At 42.1% G+C, this 19,029-nt stretch overlaps 1 protein-coding gene across 5 annotated transcripts in view; it reads right to left on the reverse strand.

The window, feature by feature from the left end:
* Positions 1-501: 501 nt before the first annotated feature.
* The window catches only part of bnipl (BCL2 interacting protein like), a 62,791-nt gene continuing 44,263 nt past the window's right edge, over positions 502-19,029 (reverse strand). For 4 of the 5 annotated variants that reach the window (XM_048525718.2, XM_048525717.2, XM_059642952.1 and 1 more), the window contains exons 5-10: positions 15,826-15,999; positions 14,806-14,908; positions 11,321-11,452; positions 8,671-8,757; positions 6,528-6,626; positions 502-3,306 (exon numbers count right to left, since the gene is read on the reverse strand). In XM_048525718.2, the coding sequence (XP_048381675.1) occupies positions 3,267-3,306; positions 6,528-6,626; positions 8,671-8,757; positions 11,321-11,452; positions 14,806-14,908; positions 15,826-15,999 (635 nt within the window). In that variant the 3' untranslated portion in view covers positions 502-3,266. The remainder of the gene's footprint in view (positions 3,307-6,527; positions 6,627-8,670; positions 8,758-11,320; positions 11,453-14,805; positions 14,909-15,825; positions 16,000-19,029) is intronic. The other variant, XM_048525719.2, reaches the window with a different exon arrangement.

The raw sequence follows: 19,029 nt of genomic DNA on the forward strand, positions 1-19,029 counted from the left end.
TTGGGTGAAAGTTAAAACACTGAACGACTGGATTTCTAAAGTGTGTCCACCTTGAACTGTAAAAACTTAGATGTATAAGATTCTCCCATTTCAAATGTGGGTTGTGTCCAGAGATCCGAGATAATGGGAACTGCAGATGCTGGAGAATCCAAGATAACAAAGTGTGGGGCTGGATGAACACAGCAGGCCAAGCAGCATCTTAGGAGCACAAAAACTGACGTTTGGGGCCTAGACCCTTCATGAGAAAAGGGTCTTTTCTCATGAAGGGTCTAGGCCCCAAACGTCAGCTTTTGTGCTCCTAGGATGCTGCTTGGCCTGCTGTGTTCATCCATCCCCACACTTTGTTATCTTGTGTCCAGAGATCCCATTTGCAATACCTAGTAGGAGCATTTTGCTGAATTTAGAATGCACATCCACACAAACAGTCAGGGAAGGCATCTCATGAACATCGTAGGATATCTATGTGACAACACTCTCAATCTAAGATTAATAATTGTGATGTTTATTATTCCAAGTATATCGAAAATCTTTAATTCTGCTGACAGAGAATTTCTAAATCACTAAGACAGTATTAGAGCAATAAAGTATTGACATGCAGCTCTTTCTGATCCAGTGCATTCTTAAAAAGTGAGAAATACTCTCAATAATAAAATAATGCTTCTTATGAAAAGAAAAGCAAACACACTTTAATGTCCTTAAATATACTTGCTGGTAGTGGAGGAAGAACTACTCCCAGGAAGTGCATATATGTACTCATAAATTGAGTACTAAAAGGTGAGGGAGAATTTCTCACTCAAGATAATCTCCTGCTGTCTGCTTAAAAGGAGAAACTATATTTTTTAGATCAATTTATTGGCTTTTCTTGGGTCTTTGGCAGCTCTGTACACGAGTTTAGTAAAGCCCATGGTAACAACAAGCATCAGGTTGGCCCAGGAGGCTACGGGGCACTGGAATAGTGTCCTGAAAATATATTCATGATCTAACGCGGTCACAAAGGTATCTTCCAGGTTGCATCCCCCATCTGCCGTATCCCTTGCCCTCTCAAGGGCATGAGACTCAGGATGGGGAAGTGGATGTGTGCGAATTCAGAATTTATACGAGACAGGCTAATTGGATCAGGAGGTCTCTACCCCCATCATTTTCATTTTCTCCCGCAAGACTTGGGTGCCATTTTCAAAATTAAAAAACAAACAAGAACTTTTTTTACAAAATGACAACGGGGAATTACTCAACATAAAACATTCTCAAGACTTTCTAAAAATATATATTATATATATAAAAAATATAAATCACTTTCTTTTCTCCCCAGGCCTTACTATCTTGTCATGAGTTCTTTTAATGAAGATTTGGGGATTGGGTCAAGATAGGGCTCGGATTCTCTGCAGTTTCTGTTAATGCTACTGCCACAGTCAGCAACTGGTGATGAAATCTTCTGGAATGAGTTAACAATACCAGGTCTTCTCTCCCTGCTTCTACTCAGGGACAGAATATTTCCTAAATAAAGACAAACTGAAGAAATTCAACAGATTGGGCAGCAATTTGGGGAGAGAAAAACAGTTTATCAGAACTGGTGGTGCTGGAAAATGATGGCATTTATGCAAATCTGCTAATTATTCATTATACTGTTTCATAATCTGAAGTTAACAACTTTGGAACTCGAAGATGGTTCTCCATTTCAATTACATCCTTTACCCATCCCAAGTGTCTTGTTTCGATGGGTTTGTTCTCAGCAGACCTATCCCATTTTCTGTTTTGAACACCTATATTACTCTATTATCATGAGCAGTCCCTTTGCCTTTTGCTCTGCATATACCCAGCTGCTCATCATCCTTTGTCAATAGCATAAGTACCATTGTTTCCCAGCCCCTTCTCCTACTACTTGAAACATTAACTCTGTTTCTTTCTCCACAGACGCCACCAGACCTGCTGCATTTTCTCTAGCATTTTCTTTTAGTTTTATATCACCAGCATCTGCAGAACTTGCTTGATATTAAGAAAATACTTCCCTTCTACTGGCCTGGTGAACCCTCTGCTATAAGGTAACAGCTCACACTGAGATCCTTGGCCCTGGTTGATTGGGTAATAGTGCTGTGTTAAGCATTAGGCCATTGAGCCTCAAAACTGAAGTTCCTATTAAAATTGTAATGATTAGTGGTTCAAACCCGAAAAGGAAGGGAAACAAATTCTCACAATAAAACATATATTATTTTGGATATCAGTTTAAGTTTTTTTTTAATAGGAAAAAAAAACACATTGTATGAAACCTTGACTTGGGAACAGGCTTAATGTAAACCCTCTCCCTCCTCCAATGTACAGGTTTCCAATTCAGTGAAACATTAATAGAGTTAACAGATCTTGAACTTGCAACCATCTGGTTTTAGTTCAAATTAGATGGTTTTCCCCTTGGTTCCCCACCATGCCATGAAACTGCTTGCAAGACCGTGAGACAAACCCAGAGGAAGGGCACTCACCCTTCTTAAGTTAGTACAGCAAAAGTAAAAAGCCCTCCACACTGCCTCCATCATACTCTGTCCCTGTCATCCCCAAAGCACATCCCATACATTGATCCCAATACCATTTGTAAATGAACCCTCGGCTTTGATAACATTCCCTGGCAACGTCAGGCTGATTAACACCGCCTGCCACCATTGTCCACTCACTCAACAATTGGGAAACAGCAGAGAGGGGACACCAAAGGTTGCTGATAAAACTCTCTCCTGGACCCTAATTCCTTGCTCTACACATTCCAATTGTTGCTTTCCCCCAACATTATTACCATTCCTAGTGACCCATTGTGCACAGATTTGCAACATGAATGCCATTGCAGGAGCTTAATTCCCTCCTTATCCACATTCTGCAAACAAACTCTTAATGGAAATCTCAAGCTGGTGATTGCAAATAGAAACCTAGGTCAGTTTTTCATTCTCCTAAGCACCCCCTTGGCCCTCCCCCAAAACTTTATGGATCAAACAAACTCAGCATGCACTGGGAATTGAACCCGTCATCCCCAGTCCTGTATGGTTGAGTCATTAAGCTATCGAGCGTCCGTTCAGAATTTTTTCTTTAAAATCCACTGTTGAATGTGTTGGAGGGAAATTTATTTCGAAGTAGGATAGATTTTGCAACACTGCTCTTGAACATCTCTCTGCTGTTCTTATATGATCTGCACCATCATCAATTTGTGTTGTCCACTCAGAATGTCTCTTCCACATTAGATAGAAAGCAATTTAGCAGAATTCCCCACACTCACGAAAATAATAAGACTTCTAGGAGCTTTCTGAATTTCCATTTAACTCTGCATCCAGCCTGTTTAAAAGAAAGGAAAAGGGCTGTAAATATTGAAGAAAATCTTGGTTCCCCGTTTCCAGAACTCCTTCAACCACCTGTAAAATTCCTCAACCTGCTCAGCAGAACATTCATTGCATTTGACTCAAGATGGTTCAGAATACTCATCACTATTGGATAGAATTTTAAATACCAAGATCTAATTTACATAAATCTAACAATAACTACAAATATTTATGTAGTACCTTTAACATAGAAAATAGAAACCAAGATGTTATCAGACAAAATGTGAACCCATTCCCCCCAATCACGTGAGATATTAGGGACAGACGACAAAAGCGTATTCAAACGGTCAAGGATGGTCTTCGAGGAGGAGAGAGAGAAACCCCGAGCTCAGGATTCCAAGCAACAGCAGATTGCAGGAGCTAGAGGAGATTACAGAGATAGGGAGAGATGTAGGAATCAGAGGTTGAGATAGGGAGGGGTGTACGGACTGGCAGAGGTTACAGAGGTAGAGAGTGGCATGGGGTGGGAGGAGAATAGAAGTAGGGAGAAGGTAAGGAGGAATTTGAAAACATGAATTTAATGAATCGAATGGTTGCTTGAATGCTTGTCAGTTTAGTGCAACAAGGAAAGGAGATGACGATAACTGGGACTTCGTATAAAGATAGCAGAGTTCTAGATGAGCTGTAGTCTGTATAACAGTGAAAATTGGAGATTGGCCAAAAGAGCTTTGAAAGAGAAAAGTCCCAAGGTAGGAAAGGCATAGATTAAGTACTGTTGTATCATGTTATCTTCATATATTTATTATTCTGATTTGCTATTGTATTTCTTCATTGCTGTTTTTATCTGGGATTGATTTTATTACTTCAACCTTCACCCTCTCCTGTGCACTTAGAGTCACAGAAAATTATTATGCAGAAATAAGCTGTTTGGTCCATGCTGTCTGCTGGCCAAGAAAGAGCTATCAGCTTAATCCCACTTTCCAACTTTTGGTCCATAGCCCTGTAGTCCAGGTAGGCGATGGCCTAGTGGTATTATCACTAGATTATTAATTCAGAGATCTGGGTAATATTCTGCAGATTTGGGTTCAAATCCTGCCATGGCAAATGGTGGAATTTGAATTCAATAATAATCTAGAAATAAGAGTCTAATGATGATCATGAAATGATTGTCAGGAGAAACCCATCTGGTTCACTAATATCCTTTAGGATCCTGACCTGGTCTGGCCTATGTGTGACACCAGACCCACAGCAATGTAGTTGACTCTTAAAGAAAAAAAGGTTATGGCACTTCAAATTCATGTCTGAATGCTGTATGTTTTAAGTTTGACAAGTCTGCCTCTACCACCTCTTCAAGGAAGAAGTCTCAACGTCAACTCCCTATCATTGGGTAAGAAAAATTCTTAACTCATTTTTAGTACTTCCATCAGTTACTGAAGTCTGTTCCTGTCTAGTTTTGACCTTTCTGCTCAGAAAAATAGGTTTTTCCAGTCCACTTTAAGGACACATAGAAGTTTATTTCCATCATTTTAATCTCCCTTCAGTCTCCTCTGTTCCAAAGGAAGGAACTCCAGCCAATCCAATCCTTCCTGCTCACTAAAATTCAACAATCCAAGCCTTGTAAATCTCTACCTTCTCCGTTGCGATCTCACCCTTAGCAAAAGTGTGGTAGCTGGAACTGTTCACAATGTTATGCTCGCAGCCTGACTAGCTGGATCTATCCTGTGAAGAACATACAGCTTTTACTTATTTTCCTCTGTGGAAGCTATACTTGCATTTGGTATGGAGGGCAGATTTACCTTCTGCCTTCTTGATGGATTTTGACCTGTCCTATGTTTATGTTCCAAATCAATGCTTGTGTACAATTTGGCCTTTGACCTCTCTGAAGGCCTACACAGTTGCACCAAAGCCCTGGCTGCTCTCTGTATGCTGCTGAAGTCACCTTTTGAACCGTAACAGCAAGCGGTGTCAGGCCATTCAGCAGTGGTTTGCATCAAGGCCATGCTATGTGCTATCCTCACACTTGAAAAGCATAGCTGCAGTAGTTGAGAAGAAGAAACTTTTCTCCTCTGGAACCCATTTACTTAGAAGTCAAACGTATGGGCCATGGTTGTATTTCCAACCTAGTTCTCTTCCCCGTCACAAGAAGATGCTAGTATGGAAGTCTGGTGATTATGGAATTAAACTGACTACCTAGAGGTTACAAGCACAAATCCTGCTATGACATATTGTGGAACTGAGCTGTGAAAAATTTGGCACTAGCACCAGAAAATTCATGGAAAACCCTCAGTTCAGCGAAGGAAGGGATTCCTCACATTCCTAACCCTTTATGATTGATGTGTGACTACAGTTCCATATTTTGTGCTTTCAGGGCACTGGGAGAGCTGGGTCATCTCCCAGTGATGCACACATTCCAAGAACAATATTAAAACAAAGCTCTCGCAAAGTCTCATTACACCAGTCACAATCCGGTGGTTCGTCCATTGAGGAGGTGTGAGGAGAGTCAGGCGGTTGCCAGGCTGTTCCACCATTGGGAATGGAGGCTGTTGGAGTTTGTGTACAAGGACTACCAGAAAGTAATCCATATTGCCAGCCCCGAGCGATGTTAAACATATGCAGAAAATTGATATCAAGGCAAAATGCATAGGCAGGCTCAGCATCTCGGCACACATGGGGATCAGACCTGGGACACTCCACAGTCTGCATGATTAGTACAACCAGGACTTCCTGGAGGATATCACACTGCCTGAATCCTAATATATTTTGTACAATAGCTACTATTAAAAATGTTCATACACAGAGCAGCACAAGAACAGGCTTTTTGGCCCATCATGTCTTTGCCGACCATTGATGTCATTCTGAATTAATTCCATCTACCTACATGTGGTCCATATCCCTCTACTCCCTGTCTAAAGGCTTCTTAAACTTTGCCAATGTGTCTGCATGTGATTCAGGTCAATACAAAACATTTAAAAATTGAAAATAGTGGACCATGACAGAGGAGGCCACAATCTAACCTTCATGATGTGTGATTGTGAGCTTGTACAAATCACACAATATAAACTTTGCTCCTACAAACTAATATTTAAACAACGCATTCACCATTTGAAAATTTTTGGGTTAAAGCTAAATCATATCATATTAACATGATTAAAGCACCAACGCTTTGAGTGTAAATATTAAAATAAGGCATATAATTGTATAAAAATTAAGATTGCAGTTCAGCTATACAGTACTTACTCTTTAATGCATTCTGGAATATGTACATGTTGCATGGGAATCAACTGTGAGAGTTCCAGAAGACTACTTACAAACCGAACTTTCCTACTGAATTTTGAACTGCAGGAGAGAAAGAGCATCACATTAGCACCAGCATCAAGAACTAACGCATGGACTGATATAATTATGATCTCTCAGTTTAAAGTAACAACATGGACATCACTTCTCAACAAAGGAAAAACAGACAAAGGGAGAATGGACAGAATGAGGAAGAGGGGAATGGGATTGGGAGGAAAAAGGAGAGGGGGTGAAGAAAGAGAGAAAGGAAGACGGGAGGAAGAAGAGAGAGATGAGGGAGGAAGATGAGAGAGAAAAGGGGGTAAGTGAGAGACAGGAGAAGATGTGAGAGAGAGAAAAAAAGGGAGAGGGAGTTGGGGCAGAAAGGTGACAGAGAAGGGCAAAGGAGGAGAGAAACAGAAAGGAAGGAAGGAAAGGGGAACTGAGAGAAAAAAAAAGAGGGGAAAGTGAGTAAGGGAGAGAAGTGAGATTTGGGGGATGGTGAGGCAGGGGTGAGAGAAAGAAAGAGAAGGGAAGGAGAGAAAGAGAGAAGGGAAGGAAGGACAGGAAGAGTACAATTGTGAAGGAAAAAAACAGGGGAAGTGAGAGAGAGGTGAGGAGGAAGGAGAGATAGGAAGGATAAAGAGAAAAACATAGAACATAACAGCACAGTACAGGCCCTTTGGTCCTCGATGTTGTGCCGACCTGTCATACCAACCTCAAGCCCATCTAACCTATACTATTCCATGTACGTCCATATGCTTGTCCAATGATGACTTAAATGTACCTAAAGTTGGCGAATCTACTACCGTTGCAGGCAAAGCATTCCATTCCCTTACTACTCTCTGAGTAAAGAAACTACCTCTGACATCTGTCCTATATCTTTCACCCCTTAATTTAAAGCTATGCCCCCTCGTGCTCGCCGTCACCATCCTAGCAAAAAGGCTGCCCCTATCCACCCTATCTAACCCTCTGATTATTTTATATGTTTCAATTAAGTCACCTCTTAACCTTCTTCTCTCTAATGAAAACAGCCTCAAGTCCCTCAGCCTTTCCTCGTAAGACCTTCCCTCCATACCAGGCAACATCCTAGTAAATCTCCTCTGCACCCTTTCCAAAGCTTCCACATCCTTCTTACAATGCAGTGACCAGAACTGTACACAATACTCCAAGTGCAGCCGCACCAGAGTTTTGTACAGCTTCACCATAACTTCTTGGTTCCGGAACTCGATCCCTCTATTAATAAAAGCTAAAACACTGTACGCCTTCTTAACAGCCCTGTCAACCTGGGTGGCAACTTTCAAGGATCTGTGTACATGGACACCGAGATCTCTCTGCTCATCTACACTACTAAGAAATCTTACCATTAGCCCTGTAAAAGGGAAGAGGAAAGGATGGAGGGAACATGACAGCAAAGGTGATAAAACGAGTGAGAGTACAAGAGTGGGGGAGAGACCCGAGAGAGAGTGGGCAAAAGAGGAAGGAGGGAGGGGAAGGTAGGAAGGAAAGGGTGGGTAAATGGAGGGAAAGATGGAGAAGGACAATAGACAATAGGTGCTGGAGTAGGCCATTCGGCCCTTTGAGCTGGCACCACCATTCATTATGCTCATGGCTGATCATCCACAATCAGTATCCTGTTCCTGCCTTATCCCCGTAACCCTTGACTCCACTTAAGAGTTTGTGCTTTACCTCCAATAAAGTACTCTTTAAATAAAGTCACTGTTGTAAGGTATGGAACAGCAGCCAATACAATATACTCCCAGAAAGCTCCCTTAAATAGCAGTGGGTTAGGGACCTTGGCTGAACATCACATTCAAAAGATGGTGCTTCCAGCAGTGCAGCACTCCTTTTGGGATCATTGGTTTAGATTTTGAAATGTCTTCCTCAAATGACAATCAGTTGTTAATCTCTGGTTGGCAGGTTTACCAATGGTATTAAAAGGGACAGATGGCAAATGTAGGTCTGTGGAATTAGGCTGCAGATTAATCACGAATCCATCAAATGATAGGGAAGCTTAATCACCCTCTCAACCCATTCTGTGTTCCTTTGGGATAATTGGGAGATTTGCACAAAAAAAGGACAGGTTGGGATGAAAGGAAGGTCGTACCTTATAAAAGGCCGGGTAATAGCTAATATCACCTTAATGAACCACGATGGATGCACGACAATCAGAGATTTCAAGTTTTTCCTTAACCTATAGCAACAAAACAAAATAGTAATCCGAATGCTGAACTCAACAAATGGTTATGTTGAGAAATAACGCTTGCTACTTGTTGACTTTGTTTATTACAGTACAAGCCTTAAAGGTGAAATCTTGTCCTGTGATTCTTTTCGATGATCATTGGGAGATTCACCTCTCATGAGAGAAGTTTTGCTCTTCTTTCCTGGGATGAAGGCATTGACAGCAAAGGAATAATTAAGGAAAAGAACTGCCAATTTATAGTCAATGGATGAAACGTTCTGTTGCTTATTCTTAAACATTATCTTAAAGAATCATCGTGTCATTTCATTCATTCCCAAAGCAACAGGATGTAACTTTTCACTTCCCTCCATTTGCCATTACATTCACAACGTTTGAAGGTCCAGCCTTGTATTAGCCAGCCACCACTGCTTGACTTACAGACACAGGCTCCTGAACTCGATAACGCAACCAAGAAGTCATTGACTGTTGTTTGCCTGGCAACCATCCAGAGGCCAAGCCAGATTGGTTTTCAAATGTACTTAACCCCAATGTGAGCTACTGGCCACACCTTTCCCCATGCCATCACCAAGACTATCAATTTCCATAACATGGTCAAACTCTATTGCTGCTTCAACTCATCCACTGCTGAAACTCTCATACATGCCTTTGATGAACAAGTCCATATTGATCTGTTGAAAGTCTTTGCTGCCTAATTCAAAGATTTGAAAGCATTTTACTGTAAATCTATAATTACTTCTAGTAAGATAGTGGAGGAGTAGAGCTTCTGAGCCACTCCGCTTTTCTTTTTGTTTCCTTTCTTTTATGTGCTGTCTACTCTCGTCTTTCTTTTTCCCTCTGCCATTTTAGTTTACTTACCCCTTGGTGAAGAGCTCAGATGTGGTGATGGCATCAATGGTGGTGAGTGGGCCCAAGAACATGGACTCGTGGTGGCAGCAGATGCAAGTTTGGGTTCCCAGCAGCTCCTGTCTCATGAAGGCAGACCTAGCGCCGACTCATGGCTGCAGTGTTAGCACTGAGTTTGAGTTCCTGATAGTATCTGCTTCCAGTGCAGATTCATGGAGGCAACAGTACAGGTGGGTTTGGGTGCAGTACAAGACCTGATGACATTGGTGGCGATTACATTGGCGAGGTTCACTGATGACTGAGTGACAAGGATGTCGGTGGAGGCGAGATAGCACTGAAGAGTGCTGACTTTCGATGGGGACTCATGCCTGGCCACCAGACCCATGACCCACAATGGAGCACTTAACAAGAAGGACTGTAAAGTTGGACACCATTTCTTCATTTTTCTGTTTTTATTTTTTATGTTTTAGTTTATTTTTCTGTGATTTAAGATGGCACCAGAGTGGCGACACTATACAATACTTTTCACTATTTTTAAACAAGATACAGCAAATAAGTCAAAAAATTTTGCTTAATCACCAGTTTCTGCCTTTTCTTTTCCTGTCCAGAAGCCAACTCATTAGATTATTGAATATAACACAGAAAGATGGAGTTGAAGGAAAGGATGAAGCATAATCTTACTGCCCAGGAACAGGAGTAGGCCACTGAGCCCATAAAGCTGGTCTGCTATTCAGTTAGATGATAGCTGATCTACTTGATGCTGTTTTCCTGCACCTTCTAAATATCCCTTGATATTGTCGCTCTCCAGAAATCTAATCGATTTCTGACTCGAACACACTCAATAATTGAGCTTCCACTGCATCTGAGATAGAAAGCTCCAAAGCTTTGCAACCTTGTGAGTGAAGAAATTTCTCCTTGTATCAGTCTTAAATTGCTTGCCCCTAATCCTGAGATTAGATTCTCAAGACACCATCCAGGATTGTGGTGAAGCAGGCTTGAGGAGCCGAATGTTAATTGAAAAATGTTACAAATAAAAGCCAAAGTTAACCCCATTTCTCCAAAATAATCAGAGTCTGGCCTCCTGGTATTGGAAAGAATTGGAGGGTTTGAGTTATACGGGAAGCTGGATGGGCTGGGACTTTTCCCACTGGAGCATAGGTGATTGAGGGGTGAGCTTATTAGAGGTTTAGAAAATCACGAAGGGCATAAATAACAGCCAACGTCTTTTCCCTGGGATAGGAAAGTCCAAAGATAGACAGTATAGGTTTAAGGTGAGAGGGGAAAGACTAACAAGGGACCTGAAGGGCAATTTCTTTTTCACACAGGAGGGTGATGCATGTATGGAATGAGCTGCCAGAGGAAGTCGTGGAGACTGGCACAAATATAACATTTAAAAGACACCTGGATGGATGCGTGAATAGGAAGGGGTTAGGGGGATATGGGCCAAATACAGGCAAATGGGACTAGTTTTGTTTGGGATACCTGGTTGGCATGGACAAGTTGGACACCAAAGGGCCTGTTTCTATGCTGTATCATTCTATAACTACCTGAGCCAAATCCATACCTTCCAGCATAGCAATGATTCAGGCAGACAACCTTCCAAAATTTCTTTACCATGACTTTTCCCCATCCTAAGGGTATTTTAGAAAAAGCACAACACTGACTTTCAATTCTTAATTTGTTCTAACATCGAACAGCAGCAGCATCTTACCTCCGGTCAATGGTCTGGTAACACTGTTTCAGCCAGCTGATTGATGGCACTCTGTTGCGAGTTGTGGCACCGTTTAAATACACAATAATATAGTTTTCAGCCACCAGCAATTCCAGAGTTCCAATAACATACCTGCGGGCACAGAACACTACAGTCACATTTCTGTGGAATGGGATCAATCCACTTTTTGGCACTCGACTTTTAAGTCACTCTGGTTCAAAGTCACTTCTCCGGGCTGACAGTATTTTCTTTTCAATTAATGTTTGGAAACAGATCCTACTGGTAAAGGATCAAGTATGATAGGGCTCAGATATTTTCCCAAAGAAGCAAGTGCAACGTGAGAGAAAGAAAACTGTCATTTAGAATCGGGAATGCACTGCCTGGAAGTGAGATGGAGGCAGGTTCAATTGAGGCATTCAAGAGAGTATTAGATAATTATTTAAATAGAAACAATATTCAGGGGTATGGGGAAAAAGGAAAGAGAATGGTACTGAGTGATCATGCTCAGAGAGCTGCTGGTGCAGACGTGAAGGGCTGAATGGCTTCCTTCTGCAGAGTGACAATTCTGTGATACCGCAGAAATAGGATAAGCCTAGAGCATGGATCTAATTAGAATGTTTAGGTTGTCTAAAAAAAGAGTAATTGTACCTTTTCCTCATGGGGGATTGGAGAACAAAGGGGCATTAGAATGGAAAATCATGGACAAACAGGCAAATTTTTTGAGAAGCTGCTGTTGGTAATCCATGTCCATGTCCTAACACAAGCAATGCATTTTGTACTTCTTCACTCCGTGTCTGATCTATACCAGAACCCCTCACAACTGGCAAAATTCCACTGCCTAATAACACTACGCCAATCTACAGTTCTCTGGAACAAAAACAGAAATTGCTTGAAAAGCTCTGGAATTCTCTACCCAAATAAATACTGTGGCTGCAAGAACAGGTCAAAAGCTGGGAATCCAGCAGTGAAGGACTCTCCCGAGCCTTTCCAGTTACAATGCACAAGTCATGAAGTGTGAGGTAACAGTGTGGAGCTGGAGGAACACAGCGGGCCAGGCAGCATCAGAGGAGCAGGGAAGTTGACATTTCAGCTCGGGACTATCTCTAGACAAGTCAGGAGTGTGATTGGATCTTCTTCACTTGCTTGGATGGGTGAAATTCCAATAATACTCCTGATCGCAACGGTTCAAGAAGGCAGCTCACCACTTTAAGGACAACTATGATTGGACAATAAATGCTGGCCCAGCCAGAAACACTACATCCCATGAATGAATAAAAGAAACTGAACACCATCCAGGATAAAGTAGCTCTGCTTGACTGGCACCCCATCCACCTCCTCCACACCAACACACAATGGCATCTACAAGATGCACTACAGTAACTTATCAATGCTCCTTTGACAACAACTTTTAAATGTGTGGGCTGTCCACCCCCCAAGAAGGGCTAGGGCAACAAGACACACGAGATCATCACAATGTGCATGATCCCCTCCAGGCCACAGACCATCTTGACTTGGAACTATATTGGCTGTTCCTTCACAGTCACCAGGTCAAAATCCTGGAACATTTTTCCCTATAAGCTCTCCAGGTATCCCAACACCACGTGGAGGCAGCTCACTTTGTCAGAGGGGCTGTTAGGTATGGGAAAGATAATGTTGGCTCAGCCAGCAAAGCCTACGTCTTGTGAAAGAACATGAAACAGAATTGCCAGGCTGTTCAGGGTCAGGAAGCACTGTCACACAAACAGGCACGAGAATCTGGAACTCTCTAATGCCAAAAGCTGTCAAGGAGGTGGGGAGGGGTAAAGTTAACTTGAAATTTCAAGACTGAGATCAGCATGTTTTTGTTAGGACGTGTGTATTATGGAAACAAAATGATTAGCCAGAATTAATATCTACACCAATCATGATCTGTGTGAGTATCAGAACAGGCTTGAGGGCCTAATTTCAATTTCACACAGTATTCATCAGCAGGTGAGACTGTACCTGTACTGGAAGGTTTGAGTTATAAGGAGCGGCTGGATAGGCTGGGACTTCTTTCACTGGAGCGTAGGAGACTGAGGGGTGACCTTATAGAGGTCTATAAAATCATAAAACGAAGCGATAAAGTAGTTAGCCAACAGCTGCTCCCCAGAGTAGGGGAGTCTAAAACTAGAGGGCACAAGTTTAAGGTGAGAGGGAAGAAATACAAAACGATCCAAAGGGCAGTGTTTTTATACTCAGAGACCGGTGAGTGTCCAGAATGGGCTGCCAGAGGTAGTGGTGGAGGCAAGTATGGAATTATCTATGGAATTCCTTGCCCAGTGAAGTAGTCGATACTACTTCAGTAAACATTTTTAAAACTAAAATGGATTTTTTTAAAACTAAAATGGATTTTTTTAAAACAATACAGGAATTAAGGCATACGCTGAGAACGCGGGTAAGTGGATCTGAGTCCACAAAAAGATCAGCCATGATCTTATTGAACAGCAGAGGGCCGAATGGCCTAATCCTGCTCCTAGTTCTTATGTAAGTCAATTTTGTCATTTAAAAAACATTTGGATAGATACACAGATGGGATAGATATGGAAGGATATGGACCAAATGTAGGGAAATAGGACTAGATTAATAAAGAAAACTAGGTGGCACGGACAAGTTAGGCTGAAGGATATGTTTCCATGTAGTAGACCTCTGTGACATTATGTTGACCTCTGTTTACATCATAATGGATTGATACGAAATGTATTTAGGCCTGTCCCTGATGGAGTTAGCAATAATTTTACTTCCCAAGTGTCGCCTTTGTTAGTGAAAGTGGACATTTTAGCAGTGAGAAGTGCCACACGGGAACATTTTTAGGTGAACAGTGTTTCCCCAATAGAATGACCAAAGCTGCTGGCCTATGACAAAAGATACATCCTGATAGAATGCTTTCTATGGGGAGTCTACTAAAATTGGCAAGTGGTTTTACAGACATGCCAAATTTCCTTAGCCTCCTGAGGAAATTGAGTGGCTTCTAGTCTTCTGTAGGGTTTGGAGTCTAAACTCCAGGCCACTGCTCCTGGCGGAGTGCTGCATGTCCAAGGCGCTGTCTTTCATTGATGTTAAACCAAGGACCTCAGCATCCTGGCTAATGTTTATTTCTCCACCGACATCACATGCAAATACAAAAGGTTACATGGTGATAGCTGTGTGCGAATTGGCTGTCCTGTTTCCTACACTATAGTAGTGACAGCTTTCCAAAAACAAATACTTCCACAGCTGTGAAATGTTTTTGGAGCTTCTGAAATGTGCTTTCTAAAAATCTTTGTTGTTGAGTAGCTTGTTTCACAACAGACTGCAACCAACTGGCAGCCTTGAAAACCTGACCAGGTCAAGTTGGGATCTAAAATGTTTCTCCCAAGGAATAAAGTTGCTCAATTTCCCAAAATGGTGCAGTTAGCCAAACATCACATCAAAGGCAAGGAAATGGAAGGCTTTTAAAGATCAGACGATACGAAGCAGATCATTACCTAAAGAGATTTTCCATCACGTTTTCATAATCAGGTAGACTGCTTTCAGGCAAATAGCATGAAGAAAACACAATGATTGCAGTTAAATTCTCACCAGAGCAACCTGGTAAAAAGAGAGCGAGTATTATTGACCAGGTCAGAGTTTTCATCTTTCCCACCTCTCCACATTTGAGACATTTATAAATTACCTGGTAGGTTGAGCTGAAGGTCGCAGATTCCTCTCAATACCAGAGGTTTACAAGAATGATCCCAGGGATGAAGGGTTTGTCACACGAGGAGCAATTAGGGACTTAGGGTCAGTACTCAGTGGGAGTTTAGAAGAATGGAATGGGGGAGTGGGGATGCGGTATTGCTCTGATTGAAATTTACAGGACACTGAGGCCTGGATAGAGCAGACATTGGAGAGGATGTGTCCTGTAGTAGGAGGGACTAGGATCTGTTTACTTTGTTAACTACTGTCTCTCCTACACTTCACCCCATAAGACTTCAAGTTGGAGGCTTTTTTTTAGAAGAAGAAAAATTACTCCATTGCTGTCCAGGCAAACATTACTGCCCATCCCTAATTGTCATTGACAACCGAGTGGCTTCCCAGGCCCATTTCATTTAAGAGTCAACCTTTTTGTGAATCTGCAGTCCTATCCTAGCCAGATCAGTTTAAGATGGCAGATTTTCTAAGGACATTAGTGAATGAGATGGGTTTCATTTCTTTAACAATGATAGCTGCAAATCTATTTTCACTGAAACTTGCTTTACATCCTAGATTTATTGATAATATAAATTTATCAGTTCCCATTGTGGGGTTTGAACTCTTACGCTTACTGAAAAAGCCTGAACCTCACAATTACTAATCTACTGAAATTACCACAATGTTGCCATCTCCCCTCAAACATGCAACCATTGTGGTGGGATTTGAACTTGTCTTGGGAACATTACTGGATTTACTGTCATCGTTCCTGATTGACACATTGGTTTAACCAGTTAAGAAAATAGACAAAATGATGCCCAAACCTGGAGCCTCACCTCCATGAGAAATGACCGCCTTATACGGATCTACAGTAGCCATGTCCACCCGATATTCCTGCTCTCCAATGTGGAAAACCCTCCATAGCTTGCCATCTTCCGTTTCCTCATCCGTCACGTGTCCCTGGAAACTCTCAGTATCTGACAATGAACGGTACACCCGGGGCAGATCATCTGTCCAGATTGGGGATGGGTGGAGAGAAAGTAGCATTTAGGCTGAGAGGATAACAGAACTTGAGTAGTTGTTCCTCAGTTCTCGAATGGTATGAATGAGCTACTTGGGGTTTTCTTGGCGTGATCCATCCCAAATGTATTTTTTGACAATTGATGCGAAAAATCAATTACTTTCCCCCCACGTCTCGTGATTCCTCCACCAACTAGCACCATTGTAAAAATACTGATGTGGCCAGGAAATTCTGCTTGTCTCACGAGATGGAACTGGAACTGGTTCTTCAAGTTCAAGCTCCTAATCTAAGCTTGTAAATCAATGTCTAATCATCTCTTGGTTTATGCCCTTTACACTTGCTGTTCTCCAAAAAAGCTAAAAATCTACACCACCCCACAAATCCTGAACAAATAAGCTAAAGGGCATTTTCTTTCTAAACAATGTTAGTGGAGGAATGGAAGTGAGGAGTTAGCAAACCAAACTTTGAAATGAATTGCTTTATCTCCTAGTTGAATACAGAATCATTTTTAATAATCACAAAATAACAAACCAGTCAAATAAATCTCAAAAATGGAGAGAATCAAAGCTAATTTCCAAGTTTGACAAACATCAGTTAAGATGGGATAGGAAATCATCGGAGGCTGGATATTGCTTTTAAGTCAGAAATGGGTGAAAGAATGCATTAGCTTGGCTTGTGTGGCAGATGGCGCGAAAACAAAATGTTCATGATTGGCTGTGCATGCAGAGAATCATGGCGGGTGAAATAAACAATGCAAATCAGGTCACAATCAACAAACTTGTATGAAGCATATGCAGTCAGAGGCTTACCCATGGCTCATAAAACTGATGTGGCCCAGAAAACTTGTTGATTTTGGTGTGCTTGAAGGAACATGCATCCATCTCACCAAATATGTTTCCCCACCCAAGTGTCATCTCTTCCCGCACCTGTTCCGCTTCATGTCCAACATTTAAGAGCATTTCTTAAACAGCCAAGCTTCAATGGTATAGCGCTGGCTGCTAAAAAGTCAGCAATTGAACCGGTCTCTGCACATGCTGTACTCATCTACGAGTTAAAGATGGATTTGAATTTGCATCACAGCCCTGCATACCCTCAGCACATCTCAAAGCACCTTATAGCCAATGAAGTACTTCGTTTTGGAGATCCACTTATTGTAATGCAGGAAACGGGGAGGTGATTTTACACAAATGGAAAGCTAACTCATCAATTTTAATGATAATGGGTGGAGGGAATAAATGTTGCAGATTGCAGTTAGAATCAGGGACATTGTTTGGATTGTTGATTTGAACCAGGAGAACAATCTTGCAACAGAACTTTTTCTGTTTACAAGATGTGGGTTTCATTGGCTGAAACAGCCCTAATTGCCCTTTGAGAAGTTGGTAGTGCGCTGCCTTCTTGAACTGCTGCAGCGCACATGGTATAGGGACACTCAAAAGTGGCTTTAAGAAGGGAGGGAAGAAGTTTGAGGATTTTGACCCAGTGACAATGTAGGAATGACCAATTAGGAACTAGTCATAGCTTCACAGAGACATACAGCACTGAAACAGACTCTTTGGTCCAACTCGTCCATACCGAATTTGGAAAGGCAAAGACTGATTGGCGATAGTCAACATGGTTTCGTGCGTGGGAAATCGTGCCCTTTGAACTTGATTGAATTTTTTGAAGATGTCATGAAGAGGATTGACGAGGCAGAGCAGTGGACATGTTCCATATAGACTTCAGTAAGGTGTTCGACAAGGTTCGTCATGGTGGACTGGTTAGCAAGGTTAGATCACATTGGGTTACAGGGTGAACTAGCCATTTGGGTACGGAACTTGCTGTAAGGTAGAAGGCAGAGGGTGGTGGTGGGGTGTAGCTTTTCAAACTGGAGACCTGTGACCTGTGGTGTGCCACAAGGATCAATGCTGGGTCCACTGCTTTTTGTCATTTATATAAATGATTTGGATGTGAACATAGGAGGTATGGTTAGTAAGTTTGCAGGTGACACCAAAATTGGAGGTGAAGTGGACAGCAAAGAAGATTACCTCAGAGTACAACGGGATCATGATCAGATGGGCCAATAAGCCAAGGAGTGGCAGATGGAGTTTAATTTAGATAAATGTGAGATGCTGCATATTACGAAAGGCAAATCAGCGCAGGACTTGTACACTTAATGGTAAGGGCCTAGGGAGTGCTGCTGAGCAGAGAGACTTTGGAGTGCAGGTTCATAGTTCCATAGCAGGTAGATTGGACAGTGAACATGATGTTTGGTATGCTTGCCTTTACTGGTCAGCGCATTGAGTATAGGAGTTGGGAGGTCATGTTGTGGCTGTACAGGACGTTGGTTAGGCCACTTCTGGAATGCTATGTGCAGTTCTGGTCTCCCTGTTATAGGAAGGATGTTGTGAAACTTGAAAGGGTTCAGAAAAGATTTACAAGGATGTTAACAGGGTTAGAGGGTTTGAGCTATAGGGAAAGGCTGAACGGTCGAGGACTATTTGCCCTGGACTCTCAGAGGCTGAGGGGTTTATAAAATCATGAGGGTAAATAGACAGGATCTTTTCCCCAGGGTGGGGGAGTCCAAAAGTAGAAGGCATAGGTTTAGGGTGAAAGAGAAAAGATTTCGAAGGGACCTAAGTGGCAATTTTTTTCCACGCAGAGGGTGGTGTATGTATGGAATGAGCTGCCAGAGGTGGTGTTAGAGGCTAGTATGATTACAACATTTAAAAGGCATCTGGATGGGTACATGAAAAGGAACGGTTTAAAGGAAAGTCAGCCAAATGCTGGCAAATGGACCTAGATTTACCTAGGATCTCTGGTCAACATGGACGAGTTGGATGAAGCTGTGCTGGTCTGTGCTGTACACCTCTATGACCAGATTTCTACAACCTGCACACATGCGATCACACTGAAGCTCTACCGAACTGCAGCAAGACTTCTTTACACGAGTACTGAAAACCTCTAGTGATAAAGGCCAGTGCAGAAAGCAGAATAGGCAAACTAGATTTACCAGCAACCTATTTCAATGATGGGTTAAGAA

Source organism: Stegostoma tigrinum, chromosome 47 (genome assembly GCF_030684315.1).
Source record: "Stegostoma tigrinum isolate sSteTig4 chromosome 47, sSteTig4.hap1, whole genome shotgun sequence".
NCBI lineage: Eukaryota > Metazoa > Chordata > Chondrichthyes > Orectolobiformes > Stegostomatidae > Stegostoma > Stegostoma tigrinum.